Source organism: Coregonus lavaretus, assembly GCF_964263955.1.
Source record: "Coregonus lavaretus genome assembly, chromosome: 6".
NCBI classification, from domain to species: Eukaryota; Metazoa; Chordata; class Actinopteri; order Salmoniformes; family Salmonidae; genus Coregonus; species Coregonus lavaretus.
Window position 1 is genome coordinate 26,131,706 of NC_139993.1, and position 17,322 is coordinate 26,149,027.

At 42.3% G+C, this 17,322-nt stretch overlaps 1 protein-coding gene across 1 annotated transcript in view; it reads left to right on the forward strand.

The window, feature by feature from the left end:
- The first annotated feature begins 6,029 nt into the window (after positions 1–6,029).
- The window catches only part of LOC311131444 (uncharacterized protein), a 55,456-nt gene continuing 44,163 nt past the window's right edge, over positions 6,030–17,322 (forward strand). Inside the window, exon 1 of the mRNA XM_084164442.1 lies at positions 6,030–6,289. Coding sequence (XP_084020568.1) covers positions 6,241–6,289 — 49 coding nt within the window. The 5' untranslated portion in view covers positions 6,030–6,240. The remainder of the gene's footprint in view (positions 6,290–17,322) is intronic.

Here is a 17,322-nt window from a genome sequence, read left to right on the forward strand (position 1 = left end):
CCTAATTTTAACCTAACACACCAAGACCTTTACAGACACTGATATATTTAAGGAGTGCATGGTGACTGAAGGAATTGGCTGAAAAAATCTATGGATATAGAATATAATTGAGTCTGTCAAACAGGTAGGACTACCTCTTATTTCTTGAATAGGAATAAATAGGCTCCAACACAAAGCCCTCTTGTTGTTAGTAGCCTAAAGTCAAATTAAAATGAAGACTGTTTAAATGAATTATAGTCCTTGAATTAGCCTACTTTCAGAACCCATGCGGTGTCCATCTCTGCGGCTGCCGCTTCATAGTAATATAAGTAATACAAAAATAAACGCAACATGCAACAATTTCAAAGATTTTACTGAGTTACTGTTCACATAAGAAAAATCTGTCAATTGAAATAAATTAATTAGGCCCTAATCTATGGATTTCACATGACTGGGAATACAGATATGCATCTGTTGGTCACAGATACCTTTAAAAAAGGTAGGGGCATGGATCAGAAAACCAGTCAGTTTCTGGTGTGACCACCATTTGCCTCATGCAGCACGACACATCTCCATCGCATAGAGTTGATCAGGCTGTTGATTGTGGCCTGTGGAATGTTGTCCCACTCCTCTTTAATGGCTGTGTGAAGTTGCTGGATATTGGCGGGAACTGGAACACACTGTCGTACAGATCAATCCAGAGCATCCCAAACATGCTCAATGAGTGACATGTCTGGTGAGTATGCAGGCAATGGAAGAATGGGGTCATTTTCAGCTTCCAGAAATTGTGTACAGATCCTTGCGACATGGGGCTGTGCATTATCATGCTGAAACACGAGGTGATGGTGGCGGATGAATGGCACAGCCTCAAGATCTCATCACGGTATCTCTGTGCCATCAATAAAATGCAATTGTGTTCTTTGTCTGTAGCTTATGCCTGCTCATTCCATAACCCCACCACCACGGGACAGTCTGTTCACAACGTTGACATCAGCAAACCGCTCGCCCGCACGATTGCATACACGCTGTCTGCCATCTGCCTGGTACAGTTGAAACCGGAATTAATCAGTGAAGAGCACACTTCTCCAGCATGCCAGGGGCCATCGAAGTTGAGCATTTGCTCACTGAAGTCGATTACATTGACGAACTGCAGTCTGGTCAAGATCCTGGTAAGGACGATGAGCACGCAGATGAGCTTTCCCTGAGACGGTTTCTGACAGTTTGTGCAGAAATTCTTCGGTTGTGCAAACCCACAGTTTCATCAGGGTTGCTGGTCTCAGACGATCCTGCAGGTGAAGAAGCCAGATGTGGAGGTTCTGGGCTGGCGTGGTTACACATGGTCTGCTGTTGTGAGGACGGTTGGACATACTGCCAAATTCTACCAATGCGGCTTATGGCAGAGAAATGAACATTCAATTCTCTGGCTACAGCTCTGGGGGACATTCCTGCAGTCAGCTTGCCAATTGCACACACCCTCAAAACTTGAGACATCTGTGGCATTGTGTTGTGTGACAAATCTGCACATTTTCGAGTGGCCTTTTATTGTCCCCAGCACAAGTTGCACGTGTGTAATGATTATGCTGTTAATCAGCTTCTTGATATGCCACATCTGTCAGGTGGATGGATTATCTTGGCAAAGGAGAAATGCTCACTAACAGGGGATGTAAACAAATTTGTACACAACATTTTAGAGAAATAAGCTTTTTGTGCGTATGGAACATTTCTGGGATCTTTTATTTCAGCTCATGAAACATGGGACCAACACTTTACATGTTGCGTTTATTTTTGTTCAGTGTAATTTCATTTACTTTAGGGAAAGCTTATCTTCCCCTAGCCTTATGGACAAGGGACAAGTCGCCTATGCATTGGCGATTTTAGTATGTAAATCTTGGTGAGGCAAACTCAAAAAACATTTATTTGATGCATGCCAGCAAAGCCACTACACAACACAATACATTAATTTAACTATAATGGTGACAAACGGTGCCCACAAACTGTTAGGTCCTACATAAAGTTGTCCCAACAGCAGAGCTTTCTTTTCAGCACCATGGAGTGAATCCTTACCACTGCTACACCTGGCTATCAGCGGAGCCTTGTCTGGCAGCGAAACAGTTAATTTAGCCTAATTTACTGCCTTTAAAAAAAAACATAGCTGATATGGCTGACTAGCTTAAAAAAATGTGGTTTCTACTGACAATTGAGATGTACAAACTATGGCATAAGGGAACGATGAGCGGATAAGAGGCAATCCGTAATTTAGATTAAGTCATTAATGAGCGAGCTAAGACGGACGTAGTCAATATAACTATTTGTTCAGCACTTTTGAAATGTGCACTACCGTTCAAAAGTTTGGGGTCACTTAGAAATGTCCTTGTTTTTGAAAGAAAAGCAAAAAAAAATGTCCATTAAAATAACATGAAATTGATCAGAAATACAGCGTAAACATTGTTAATGTTGTAAATGGCTATTGTAGAATATCTACATAGGCGTACAGAGGCCCATTATCAGCAACCATCAGTCCTGTGTTCCAATGGCACGTTGTTTGCTAATCCAAGTTTATCATTTTAAAAGGCTAATTGATCATTAGAAAACCCTTTTGCAATTATGTTAGCACAGCTGAAAACTGTTGTGCTGATTAAAGAAGCAAGAAAACTGGCCTTCTTGAGACTAGTTGAGTATCAGCAATTGTGGCTTCGATTACAGGCTCAAAATGGCCAGAAACAAATAACTTTCTACTGAAACTCTTCAGTCTATTCTTGTTCTGAGAAATGAAGGCTGTTCCATGCGAGAAATTGCCAAGAAACTGAAGAACTCGTACAACGCTGTGTACTACTCCCTTCACAGAACAGCACAAACTGGCTCTAACCAGAATAGAAAGAGGAGTGGGAGGCCACGGTGTACAACTGAGCAAGAGGACAAATACATTAGTGTCTCTAGTTTGAGAAACAGGCGCCTCACAGGTCCTCAACTGGCAGCTTCATTAAATAGTACCCGCAAAACACCAGTCTCAACGTCAACAGTGAAGAGGCGACTCCGGGATGCTGACCTTCTAAGCAGAGTTGCAATGAATTGTTAAATCGGGTTAAAATCCGGGCTCTGGCTGGGCCACTCAAGGACATGTGTGCTTAGGGTCGTTGTCCTGCTGGAAGGTGAACCTTTGTCCTAGTCTGAGGTCCTGAGTGCTCTGGAGCAGGTTTTCATCAAGGATCTCTCTGTACTTTGCTCCGTTCATCTTTCCCTCGATCCTGACTAGTCTCCCAGTCCCTGCCGCTGAAAAACATCCCCACAGCATGACGCTGCCACCACCATGTTTCATCATAGGGATGGTGCCAGGTTTCCTCCAGACGTGACGCTTGGCATTCAGGCCAAAGAGTTCAATCTTGGTTTCATCAGACCAAATATCTTGTTTCTCATGGTCTGAGAGTCATGGTCTACCCTTCCCCAGATCTGTGCCTTGACACAATCCTGTCTGGGAGCTCTACGGACAATTCCTTAGACCTCATGGCTTGGTTTTTGCTCTGACATGCATTGTCAACTGTGGGACCTTATATAGACAGGTGTGTGCCTTTCCAAATCATGTCCAATCAATTGAATTTACCACAGGTGGACTCCAATCAAGTTGTAGAAACATATCAAGGATGACCAATGGAAACAGGATGCACCTGAGCTCACTTTGGAGTCTCATAGCAAAGGGTCTGAATACTTATGTAAATAATGAATTTCTGTTTTTGTTTTTTTATAAATGTGCAAACCTGTTTTCGCTTTGCCATTATGGGGTATTGTGTATAGATTGGTGAGAATGTTTAAAAAATATATATATTTTTAGAATAACGTAACAAAATTTGGAAAAAGTCAAGGGGTCTGAATACTTTCCGAATGCACTGTACAGCGACAGAATTCAGAACATGGGCCGTTCTTACAGTATTCTCCCTGTACACCAAGTCAGAACCATAGGATAAATAAAGGAGGCATATAAGCAGACAATGAAAGCTCTTGAAATATTCAATGATGACATTTTTCTAAAACAGGCTATAGGCTACATGTGCACCACCATGTCAGAACAGTAGGCTAAGTTATGAGGGGGAAAGGGAATACATTATTAGGGTGAGGCACATGGGCTACTAACAGTTTACTACACAGCATACACTTAGTATTACTTTCTTAGCTACAGTATACATATCTCCCTGGCATATTACATAATTTATGCAGCAGCATACAATACATTTTTGGACTCACTTTGTTGTGCTGTAATCACTTGATTAGGAAGGTGGCACAGCAGTCCTTCTTGTTTGCAAATTCTGTCATCAAACTTTGTCATCAAAGTCTGGCATTCTCTGGATTTATGGTGCTTTCAAGACAACTGGGAACTCTGAAAAAAACAAGGTCAAATCATGACGTCAGTGATCTTAGGTCGGAGCTCTAGAAAGAGGCCCAAGTTCAAAAACTTTTCCCAGTCAGTGCTAGTTTTTTTCAGAGTTCACAGTTGTCTTGAACTCACTGAAGTCTGAGATTTCCCAGTTCCAAGTTTCCAGTTGTTTTGAACGCGGCAGATGTCATGTTGGATTGACAGCATGGCCAATGTATTCAACCTTTTCTAGCCGATGGTGTTGCATATGAATGTTTATACTTTAAAGCTTGGAAAAGAGACCCTTAATCCCAGACTTTGACCACACACACTCTCCACTGAATAACAGGCTAGAGATTGCTTTGCAAAGCTTGCGGTTAGCCACTGACTCCTTCCAAACCAATTATTGTTGAATTTGCGATTTCCAACTTGTTTAATGTTTATGTCCAATAGCCGATGAGCACCAATACGTTTTATCTATAATTTCTCTTCATATGACAAGGATTGTAAAGGATTTGCCAGTAGATTGTCGACTTGATTCATAATGATGACTGCTTGTCTAGCTTGCTAGCGAAGATTTTGAAAGTATGATGTTGACATGATCAGTCCAATCAAAGCTACGGTAGATATAACGTGATTTGATGTCATTTTATCTGTGGCCAATTACCTTGAGCCTTCTTGAATGGGCACTTCTAATGTAAATATATGGCAGCTTCCAAGGGGCTTGAATTTTCAAGCTCTCCCCGAAGATTTTACGGTGAAGTGTCCCCATGAATGACAGAACACTGAGCCAATCACGGCGCAACTAGAGAACATTACCAAACCCTACGCTCTGTATTTTCCGCTGGCTACCCCACCACCACAGAAAGCACTGAGCTAGGCTGAAACACCTGCCTTTTGGAGCTGCCTTACTCAATAAAGCAAAAAAAGAGACCATGTTCGTATGCGACTTTATTAACTAAATTTTTTTTTTTTTTTTTTACATTGTTTGCAAACTGATATGTGGCACATAAATGCCAAAATAACATGCAAAACAGCCAACCCCGCAAAAAAATGACATTATGCAATTGTCATTAGGCCTACACATGTAGCCTAAATGGATGCACCCACTGTTGTCCACGCGTGCCTCGATCTCGGCCACTCATCCTCCCTTGTCTGCGAGCTTCTCATCCCCCCCCCCCCCCCTATTTATTTTGCCCGTACCGTACCGCCTTACGTTCAACCCTGATGTACACCCAGGGCTTTAATAGTGGTTAAGGTTGTGTAATTTGGTCCTGCATTCACCAGGGGGAGCAACTGAGAGATGACATCCATGCAGCAAGGAATATTGTGAAATGTCCTATCATTCAGAAAACGTGTGTGTTGTGTTGTGCGCGCAATCCTCCCCAGTGAAGATTTGAATAATTTCTGAAATGCAATTTGCTGGGACAAGAGATGGTCCTAAAAATTGTGTTTAATAATTTATCAACAGGTAGCCTATCACATTCATAACTCATTGTTGTATTGTTTGGTAAAAACCCGAGTGACTGACATGTACAAATCTGGAACATTTTAAATGTTGATATGACACTCTTAAATTGGTTCGTTTTTATCTCCTATCCTCTTTCATTCCTCACATATTTAGCAGTGAATGATATGGCCCGTCTGCTATCCGTAGCTGACCTCTTTTTTCTTCCTCCAGCTAGCTAGCTAGTTAATCAAATCCACAGCTGCAGAGCAGAGGAAGAGGGACGCTCACAAAATCTGACTGGCTAACTACAGTACCGAAACTAATCAAAGGGACACCCATAACGTTAGTACCCGAATCATCAATCGGTTTTATGACAAAATAAACAATCAGACTCTGCCTCTGGTAACCTACGGCAAATCGCGGAAGCATAATTCAACGTGAACGGCTTTGACACATCGCTGACAACATGGCTGAATTTCCCATCGATCAAAACAAACTGCCCGGAGTAAAAGAAGGTAACGTTTGCTAGTTATCTATCTAAATCTTTAGAACTAGCCTCATGTTTACACCTACCTGTGGCAATTGGTTGTTTTCAACATTTCAGGTGTCAAGTGCGTGCATCTGTTTGTTTTGTTTGCTAGCTACAGTACCTAGCTAGCCAGTTCACCCTCATAACATCAGTAACGTTACTAGTATTGTTCAAATAAAGTGTGCCAATGTAACTAGCTAGTTATATTATATTTGCTACCTAGCCTGGTACAAATAAAAAAAAACACGTGAATCCAGAATTATTTATAATGCTGTAGTTATCACACGTTTGTTGGCCTGAGCTTTTAGCTGCTTGGCAGCTAACCAACCTAGCTTGCAGATTGTAACGCGGGCTAATGTGATCCTTCATTGGGCAGGATAGGTATTGTTTGGTGTAGCGCAGATAATTTTCGACCAACCTTAACTTGACGATACTATCTTCATTCTCGATTTGGCCAAACACGTATCTTCTAAAACGTATTTGTCCAGTTGCAGGTGGTTCGTTTGAATTTAGAAAATGCTCTGTTAATAAAATATATATTTTTTGCTCCATTAAGTAGCTAATCCAACAATGTGTACACTATCCTCTTGTCTATTTCAAATCTCTCATTGATCTAGACAGGTGAGTGTCATGACATGCAGCATTTGGGGTGGACCCACCTGGCTGTTTTTCTTCTTCTATGGTATAATGGTGGTCCGCAAACAAACGTTTAAGGTGCATGCTGCCACCTACTGTGCTGGAGTGTGTGGTCAATCACGGTTACATTAGCTCTACATTGATATACACTGTGGCCAGTTTAGAAAAATGGTTCGCTCCTACAGACAGTGAGTCACGTGGCCATGGCTTGCTATATAAAGCAGGCAGACAGGCATCGAGGCATTCAGTTACTGTTTGATTGAACGTTAGATTGGGCAAAACAAGTGACCTAAGCAACTTTGAGCGTGGTATGATTGTCGCCTCCTGGTCTTTTCACGCACAAGTGTCTAGGGTTTACCGAGAATGGTGTAACAAACAAAAAACATCCAGTCAGCGGCAGTTCTGTGGGCGAAAACAGCTAGTTGAAGTGGGGTAAGCAGCATGAGTCCATGGCCCCATCCTGCCTGGTGTCAACATTACAGGCTGGTGGTGGTGATGTAATGGTGTGGGGAATGTTTTTCTGGCACACGTTAGGTCCCTTGATACCTATTGAGCAATGTTTGAATGCCACAGCGTATCTGTAGCTGTTCTGGAGGCAAAGGGGGGTCCGACCCGGTACCAGATGGGTGTACCTAATAAACTGGCCACTCGGTGTGAATGTGAGCTCCAAAAGTATTTGGAACGTGACACATTTTTGTTGTTGTTGTGGCTCTGTACTCCAGCACTTTGGATTTGAAATGATACAAGGACTGTGAAGTTAAAGTGCAGACTCAGCTTTCATTTGAGGGTATTTTCATCCATATCGGGTGAACTGATTTTAGGGGACCAAAAGTATTGGGACAAATTCACACGTGTATTAAAGTATAAACAAGTTAAGTATTTGGTCACATATTCCTAGCACGCAATGACTACATTAAGCTTGTGACTGTACAAACTTGGTGGATGCATTTGCTGTTTGTTTTGGTTGTGTTTCAGATTATTTTGTGCCCAATAGAAATGAATGGTAAATAATGGATTATCATCTAGAATCTTCTAGAATCTAAGAATAGAATATGTTTCTAAACAATTCTACATTAATGTGGATGCTACCATGATTACGGATAATCCTGAATTAATAATGACGAGTGAGAAAGTTAGACGCACAAATATTATACCCCCAAGACGTGTTAACCTCTCACCATTACAATAACAGGGGAGGTTAGGATATTTATGCCTCTAACTTTCTTACTAATCATTATTCACGATTCATTTGGGTTTATGCGTAATCATGGTACCCTCAAATGAAAGCTGACAGTCTGCACTTTAATTTCAAATTCAAAGTGCTGCAGTACAGAGCCAAAACAACACAAAATGTATCACTGTCCCAATACTTTTGTAGCTCACTGTATATACACTACATGACCAAAAGTATGTGGACACCTGCTTGTCAAACATCTAATTCCAAAGTCATGACCATTAATATGGAGTTGGTCCCCCCTTTGCTGCTATAACAGCCTCCTATAACAGCCTGGGAAGGCTTTCCACTAGATGTTGGAACATTTCAGCGGGGACTTGGTTCCATTCAGCCACAATAGCATTAGTGAGGTCGGGCACTAATGTTGGGCGATTAGGCCTGGCTCGCAGTCGGTGTTCCAATTCATCCCAAAGGTGTACATTTACATTTAAGTCATTTAGCAGACGCTCTTATCCAGAGCGACTTACAAATTGGTCCTGTTCTGTGAGCATGTGTGGCCTACCACTTCGCGGCTGAGCCGTTGTTACTCCTAGACGTTTCCACTTTACAATAACAGCACTTATAGTTTACTGGGGAAGCTCTAGCAGGGCAAAAATTTGACGAACTGACTTGTTGGAAAGGTGGCATCCTATGACTGTCACATTGAAAGTCACTGAGCTCTTCAGTAAAGCCATTCTACTGCCAGTGTTTGTCTATGGAGATTGCATGGCGGTGTACTCAATTTTATACACCTGTCAGCAACTGGTGTGGCTGAGAAAAAAAGAAAAAGAAACAAATATATATATATTCTTTTTTCAACCACACCAGTTGCTGGCAGGTGTATAAAATTGGATATATACCTACCTAAATCCCACCTGTCTCAATAAATGAGAGAAGATTTGAAATAGACAAGATGGAGAAGTCTAAATGGGATCCTTGGGACCTCCCAACTCTGACATCACCCCTTTTGAAGTTGACATTTAAAATGGTTAAGGGTTATGGTTGAGGGTTAGGGCAGTGGTATTCAAACCTTTTCAGCGAGGGCCCCATTTGTTTTTCAACATAATTTCTGGGGACCCCATGTTTCTTTATGAAAAGAAGCCAATAAATACATTTACTCAATAGAAATTGTGTGTTTTTTAAAATATCTTTATGTCTATATTGTCTCATATAATAATCTGTACTCAGAATTTTTTGTTCTCCCGCAACCCTTCTAGAGGTCATGACCCTGACTTTGATACCACTGGGTTTGGTTTTAGGGTAGGGACTCCCAAGGATCCAGGTTAGCACTAGCTTAGACAAGATGGCGTCATACACATTGTTAAATTACTTCATGGAGCAATAGCGGTGTGTTGACAAAAATATTCCATGTCAGTGTGCAAAACAATCCCAAACAAATGTTCCTTTCCTCACAATCAATGTTTCCTCAAAATGGCCTAAATGGGCCTCCCGAGTGACGCAGTGGTCTAAGGCACTGCATCGCAGTGCTAGCTGTGCCACTAGAGATCCTGGTTAGAATCCAGGCTCTGTCGAAGCCGGCCGCGACCAGGAGACCCATGGGGTGGCGCACAATTGGCCCAGCGTCGTCCAGGGTAGGGGAGGGAATGGCCGGCAGGGATGTAGCTCAGTTGGTAGAGCATGGCGTTTGTAACGCCAGGGTTGTGGGTTCGATTCCCACGGGGGGCCAGTATGAAAAATAAAAAAATAATGTATGCACTCACTAACTGTAAGTCACTCTGGATAAGAGCGTCTGCTAAATGACTAAAATGTAAATGTTATTCAGAAATTGAGTGGTGGAGAAATAGGAAAGCACTAACTCTTCCCTAAAACAATAGCACATTACAGCTGTTGAGATATGTGTGGACACTGGACAGATCCCCGTTTGGATATCTCATGCACGTTTCCTGTTCCTCTGTATGCTTTCAATCTGATCGGAATGGGGAAGTGTAACGGACTCTTCCTGCGTGTGGGGAAAAAGCTGCTCCAATCCAACTCCATGAAATATTTGAGATGCTGGTCTAGAAAAGTGCATGATGGGAGAACTTGCCTTTCCACTGCTCTGCGGCTGTCTCCATAGAGCCATCCAAGTGATTCATATGGTCATCGGAGATGGTTCCAGTCCCCCTCCATTTGTTAATATCTCTCGACTTAGGATTTATATTCACAGGGAGAAAATAAGAACTTATTTACAGCCTCAGTTAACCCACACTGTTGCTTTCAAAACTGGCCTAAGTGCTGCTATGCATGCAACTTCTGCACATTTCGGTGTAGAAAACATCTGAACTTGTGATCTGGTGATAAAATTAGGCTGGATGTCAGCCACCCACTGCCAGTAGCAGATGGGGACATGGTTAATTACACATTTATAATCACAGCTTACTTGTATCCTCCTCTAACAACATAGTCACAGTGGAGGGAGAAAATATGTCCACAACAGTTTTGCGCCAGTAACAGCAAAGCCACTTAATAGCATTTCCAGATTGATTCCAGATAAACAGAAGGGGCTTAAGTACGGTTTACCCAGTTTATGAAACACATGCCAATATGAATGTTCCTCAGCAAACATTTGCTGTGCTAATGTTTGCTAAGAATGTTCTAGATCAAAACAGCCCCTACGTTAGCAGGGATCTGTACAGGTCTATCTGCTCTATTGGACTCATGGAGTTGAATGCAAAAAGACATTAGCATGTCTGTTTCAATCATCATTTGCTTGTTGAATGTCAACTGATTGAGATGGCTGGTGCATACAGGTTTATGAGAAACTGATTAGAACTTTGTTCCCTGTAGCTAATTGGCTGTACAGTAGGTCTAATGCATATTGTGGTTTGTTAGGACAGATTTTACGGGATAAGGGTTAGCATATGTAATCCGTCTGATCCCCTCGAAGATTAAAATAATGCTGATAATGATGGTAATCATATGAATATCACATCAGCATTACTGTTAACAGTAGCTTGCATGAGGACTGTGTCATGACTTGCCCTCATGGGTTGAGGATCAAAACATTCCTACTAGGCAAAGGTTTGAACACCCCCTTTCCTGGGGGCCAGTTTTATGACTTAACAGCCGGTCATAAATAGTTTGCAGAAAAGTACTCCTTTTGGTCTCTAGTATGGGAAGAAATGTTTTCCCTGTGACACAAAGGAAGTCTTCCCGCCAAGACTCCATTACCAAAGGAAGACCAGCAAGCCCAATGGCTTAAAATGGTTGAAACTCTACAAACCAGCAGACGTGAAGCGTGAGCCAAACGTTGCAAATGGTTGAATTTCTACCAGACCAGCAAGCCCCACGGCTTCAAATAGTTGAAACGCTACAGACCAGCAGACGTGAAGCGTGAGCTAAACGTTGCAAATGGTTGAATTTCTACAAGACCAGAAAGACCAGAAAACGTGAGACGTTAGTCCACACGTTTGAAATTGAGAAACTCGGAAACGCTCAACCTCTACACGAGGTGAAGAAGAAGACAATGCACTAGACCTTATCATTTCAGTCTGCAGCTGGCATGTATAGTCGTCTAGAGAACTTTCACTAAAGACACGAAGTGGGAAGGACAATCCCTTTCAGACAACTGCTGGTACATCTGAAGTATCCATTCTAACCAGCACTACGACCAGAAACTCTACCAAGGACATTGGGATCTCTGGTGGGCAAATCAATCCTACATCATCAACTCAACTATCGAGGACAGCTACACGTAAATACATGTTTCATTTCTAATCCGAATGAACGTTATTAGGGTGCATAAGTATTATGATTACTGTGAGCATAGTCTCCAAAGTAACCACAATAGTTTGAATCTCTGTCTGCTAATGTTAGTCCAGTCCACTAGGGACCTGTTTTCATTGTATTACGTTAGTAATCAATAACCTATGTGTGTTTTGTATTTAGTTATTATTTAGTTAGTAAATAAATAATTAAGCCAATTTGTGTATTGCTGATTCATCAATAAGGTTAGGGTTCTTGCAGGTTCAAGGATTATGCGACATTCAGAATGAGACTGATAAGAGGTAGTTATTTGATAAGTGACTGTTATCGATATATAACGTATCTTCTAAGAGTTTAATTCGGGAGATGGTAACTCGTTAAACTACTTCTTCCGTGGTGCCCCAAATTCCTAATGCGTTAGTTGTTACATGATTAATTTAATCGAGTGATAGTTAAACATAGTTAGGTGATTCGATAAATAACAGTCATACATTAAAGAAAGTCACGTCATGACATATTTGTGCCCCCTGTGAGGAATCTAAGATAGAATGAGGCCTTACTGTTGAATTTAGTCTGACAATTTTGCAGCACATTACGTTATACACCAGTAGAGCCGTAGGCAGGATTTGTTGTTGAGGTATGTGTGTTTCCATTTGAACAAGATACTAGAGGTTGCCTCCGGTGTTGTATATCTGACGAAAAGGCAACCGTGCCGTCTCCACTGACCATACTGTCGTCTCCTACCGCTGACTGCGACACAGTCATCCACAAAGAGTGGACTCTGCTTCCGATGTTACATTTTCCACTTTGAGGGGGACTAAAACCCCTTACAATGAAACTAACGGCGTCAGTCCCACAACTGACCCGATGATTCCCACTGGTGAAATACTGTGCCATATCGCAGAAAGATATCCTTGTCTCAGTTCGCAGGTACTGGAACGGTCGCCACACACAGACGCTGGGGTGACTGACAGGCCATGATAGCCACTGAGCGTTTTCAAGCACAAACACCAGGAGATTTGGTTGAATGGTTACAGCCAATCTACTAACCACGCGGCTGTTGACAACTCGTACAAAGGGTCCAACCTTTTCGTTTGTGCCTCGGACACCAACACCCACCGTTGGTGGGGGGGGTCCCAAGACACAAAGAGGGGGAATACTAGCCCAGACACATGATGAGCCTCGTCGAGGCCGGTGGGGGGGTCGAGACTAGGTGCAACACTGTACGAGCCCGCCAGAGCAGGAAACAAATCTAGTTGTAAACTTCCCCATGAGAACAGAGAGGAGCGCACAAGCCCCTCGACAGGGATAACCTTAGAACACATCTGAGATATCACTGAGGTGTGTCACACTGGTCGTAAAAGAAGTCCAGTGGACTTTCCACCTCCAAAACAAATGGCAACAATAATCATTCCTTGCCATGTGTAGTTTCAACTACAATGCAACTAGTAAAATGCTCTAATCATGTATTCCGGTAGGATAACGTTTCAGAATTAATCGGTAGGATAACTGCTCCCCTTGAGGACCAGTAACAATGCGAGCAACCGTCAGTCCAGCCACAATCAGTAAGAAGGTTAGACACCTAACAAGTCGAATTACCCTTGACAACAGCGACAGAGGAGTTAGTAGTCACTCAGATTGCAACACGTGGAAGGGAATCTCCCAAAACACTCTTCTGATGGTTAACACACATGCCACTAATAAATAGAACCCTCCATTCAGAAGGAAGGTTATTAGAAGTCATGAACCATGATCACACCATGTACGACTGGTTCAGTGCTTAGAGTACTTCCGTCGTGAGGTTAGCTCCTCCGGGAATAACATAGCTATGAAATAGACTCCTTCATACCTATCGCCACTACAATGGTGTAAGACACCGTGACCTGTAGTAAAACCATTACAGGTTCCCTCGACACCAATTCTTACTGACCTCCAGGCATTGACATGAAAATTATCTGAATACGTCAGACTCATTCTGAACAGGTTACAGCCTACCAGGAGACTTGGTTTTCTTTCCCTTGGTATGTGCGCTTGTACAACGGAACATTCAATTAGGATTTATGCTAGGATCACTAAAGGGTCAGAGCAAAACACCAGCCTGGGTAAAGTTGAAAATGTACCCCGAGGCCTTTGATTCTACAGCTACCGTACTCACCAGTTTCTCCCCAGAAGTCCATAGGTCATCCCTGTAGACAGTCCAAAGATAGTGCCTTACAAACTGTAGACTAATCATGTAGTTATCAACTTAGGATAGTGCCTAAGCAACACACCACTAAGTGGGAAAACCCTAGACATGACATTAGACACAATGCCATGATAGAGTAATTTAGCCAAGACCGTGGACGTATATAGAATACAGTCCAATAAGATGATTAAGGTGTGGTGACTATATTCTGTATCTCTTTTGTTTATGCTTTTATTCATTTTGTTTCATTTTCTCTGACGCGAAGTGATCGAGCCATAAACAAGTTCCCCATACAACCATCAGTTAGTGCCACAACGCCGCTCATTTGGGAAATAAATGTAATTATGTATTTTGTGAGTGTGTGTGAGCGTTGTTAACATCTGCCTAAGTTACTGCCCAGATCTACCAGCCTGGACGACGGGTCCGGAACGGCGATGCCCAACCAGAATGCCCGCTAACCATTCTTGTGGTGGCTTGCAGAGATCCTCCCAAGGTAAACCACCAGAGGGGGACCGCAACAATGATCCACAACCAGGACAACCTGTGGTCATTTTTATGGTGGGTTGCAACTTGCAGAATAATACCAAGATTGAACCACCAGAGGGGGACTGTCATGACTTGCCCTCATGGGTTGAGGATCAAACATTCCTGCTAGGCAAAGTGGTTGAAACACTACAGACCAGCAGACGTGAAGCATGAGCTAAACGTTGCAAATGGTTGAATTTCTACAAGACCAGAAAGACCAGAAAACGTGAGACGTTAGTCCACACGTTTTAAATGGAGAAACTCGGACACTCTCAACCTCTACACGAGGTGAAGAAGAAGAATGCACTAGACCTTTATCATTTCAGTCTGCAGCTGGCATGTATAGTCGTCTAGAGAACTTTCACTAAAGACACAAAGTGGGAAGGACAATCCCTCTCAGACGACTGCTGGTACATGTGAAGTATCCATTCTAACCAGCACTATGACCAGAATCTCTACCAAGGACATTGGGATCTCTGGTGGGCAAACCAGAGTCCTACATCATCAACTCAACTATTGAGGACAGCTACACATAAATACATGTTGCATTTCTAATCCGAATGAGCGTTATTAGGGTGCATACAGTGAGGGGAAAAAAGTATTTGATCCCCTGCTGATTTTGTATGTTTCCCCACTGACAAAGACATGATCAGTCTATAATTTTAATGGTAGGTTTATTTGTACAGTGAGAGACAGAATAACAACAACAAAATCCAGAAAAACGCATGTCAAAAATGTTATAAATTGATTTGCATTTTAATGAGGGAAATAAGTATTTGACTCCTCTGCAAAACATGATATAGTACTTGGTGGCAAAACCCTTGTTGGCAATCACAGAGGTCAAACACATCTCAGCAGGGATTTTGTCCCACTCCTCTTTGCAGATCTTCTCCAAGTCATTAAGATTTTGAGGCTGACGTTTGGCAACTCTAACCTTCAGCTCCCTCCACAGATTTTCTATGGGATTAAGGTCTGGAGACTGGCTAGGCCACTCCAGGACCTTAATGTGCTTCTTCTTGAGCCACTCCTTTGTTGTCTTGGCTGTGTGTTTTGGGTCATTGTCATGCTGGAATACCCATCCACGACCCATTTTCAATGCCCTGGCTGAGGGAAGGAGGTTCTCACCCAAGATTTGACGGTACATGACCCTGTCCATTGTCCCTTTGATGCGGTGAAGTTGTCCTGTCCCCTTAGCAGAAAAACAACCCCAAGCATAATGATTCCACCTCCATGTTTGACGGTGGGGATGGTGTTCTTGGGGTCATAGGCAGCATTCCTCCTCCTCCAAACACGGCGAGTTGAGTTGATGGCAAAGAGCTCGATTTTGGTCTCATCTGACCACAACACTTTCACCCAGTTCTCCTCTGGATCTTTCAGATGTTCATTGGCAAACTTCAGACGGGCCTGTATATGTGCTTTCTTGAGCAGGGGGACCTTGCGGGCGCTGCAGGATTTCAGTCCTTCACGGCGTAGTGTGTTACCAATTGTTTTCTTGGTGACTATGGTCCCAGCTGCCTTGAGATCATTGACAAGATCCTCCCGTGTAGTTATAGGCTGATTCCTCACCGTTCTCATGATCATTGCAACTCCACGAGGTGAGATCTTGCATGGAGCCCCAGGCCGAGGGAGATTGACAGTTCTTTTGTGTTTCTTCCATTTGCGAATAATCGCATCAACTGTTGTCACCTTCTCACAAAGCTGCTTGGCGATGGTCTTGTAGCCCATTCCAGCCTTGTGTAGGTCTACAATCTTGGGACTGACATCCTTGGAGAGCTCTTTGGTCTTAGCCATGGTGGAGAGTTTGGAATCTGATTGATTCTGTGGACAGGTGTCTTTTTATACAGTAACAAGCTGAGATTAGGCGCACTCCCTTTAAGAGTGTGCTCCTAATCTCAGCTCGTTACCTGTATAAAAGACACCTGGGAGCCAGAAATCTTTCTGATTGAGGGGGTCAAATACTTATTTCCCTCATTAAAATGCAAATCAATTTAGAACATTTTTGACATGCGTTTTTCTGGATTTTGTTGTTGTTATTCTGTCTCTCACTGTTCAAATAAACCTACCATTAAAATTATAGACTGATCATGTCTTTGTCAGTGGTACAAAATCAGCAGGGGATCAAATACTTTTTTCCCTCACTGTAAGTATTATGATTACTGTGAGCATAGTCTCCAAAGTAACCACGATTGTTTGAATCTCTGTCTGCTCATGTTAGTCCAGTCCACTAGGGACCTGTTTTCATTGTATTATGTTAGTAATTAATAACATATGTTTGTTTGTATTGTGTTATTATTTAGTTAGTTAGTAAATAAACAATTAAGCCAATTTGTGTATTGCTGATTCATCAATAAGGTTAGGGTTCTTGCAGGTTCAAGGATGATGCGATATTCAGAATGAGACTGATAAGAGGTAATTATTTGATAAGTGACTGTTATCGATATATAACGTATCTTCTAAGAGTTTAATTCGGGAGATGGTAACTCGTTAAACAACTTCTTCCGTGGTGCCCCAAATTCCGAATGAGTTAATTATTACATGATTAATTTAATCGAGTGATAATTAAACATAGTTAGGTGATTCGATAAATACAGTGGGGAAAAAAAGTATTTAGTCAGCCACCAATTGTGCAAGTTCTCCCACTTAAAAAGATGAGAGAGGTCTGTAATTTTCATCATAGGTACACGTCAACTATGACAGACAAATTGAGGAAAATAATTCCAGAAAATCACATTGTAGGATTTTTTATGAATTTATA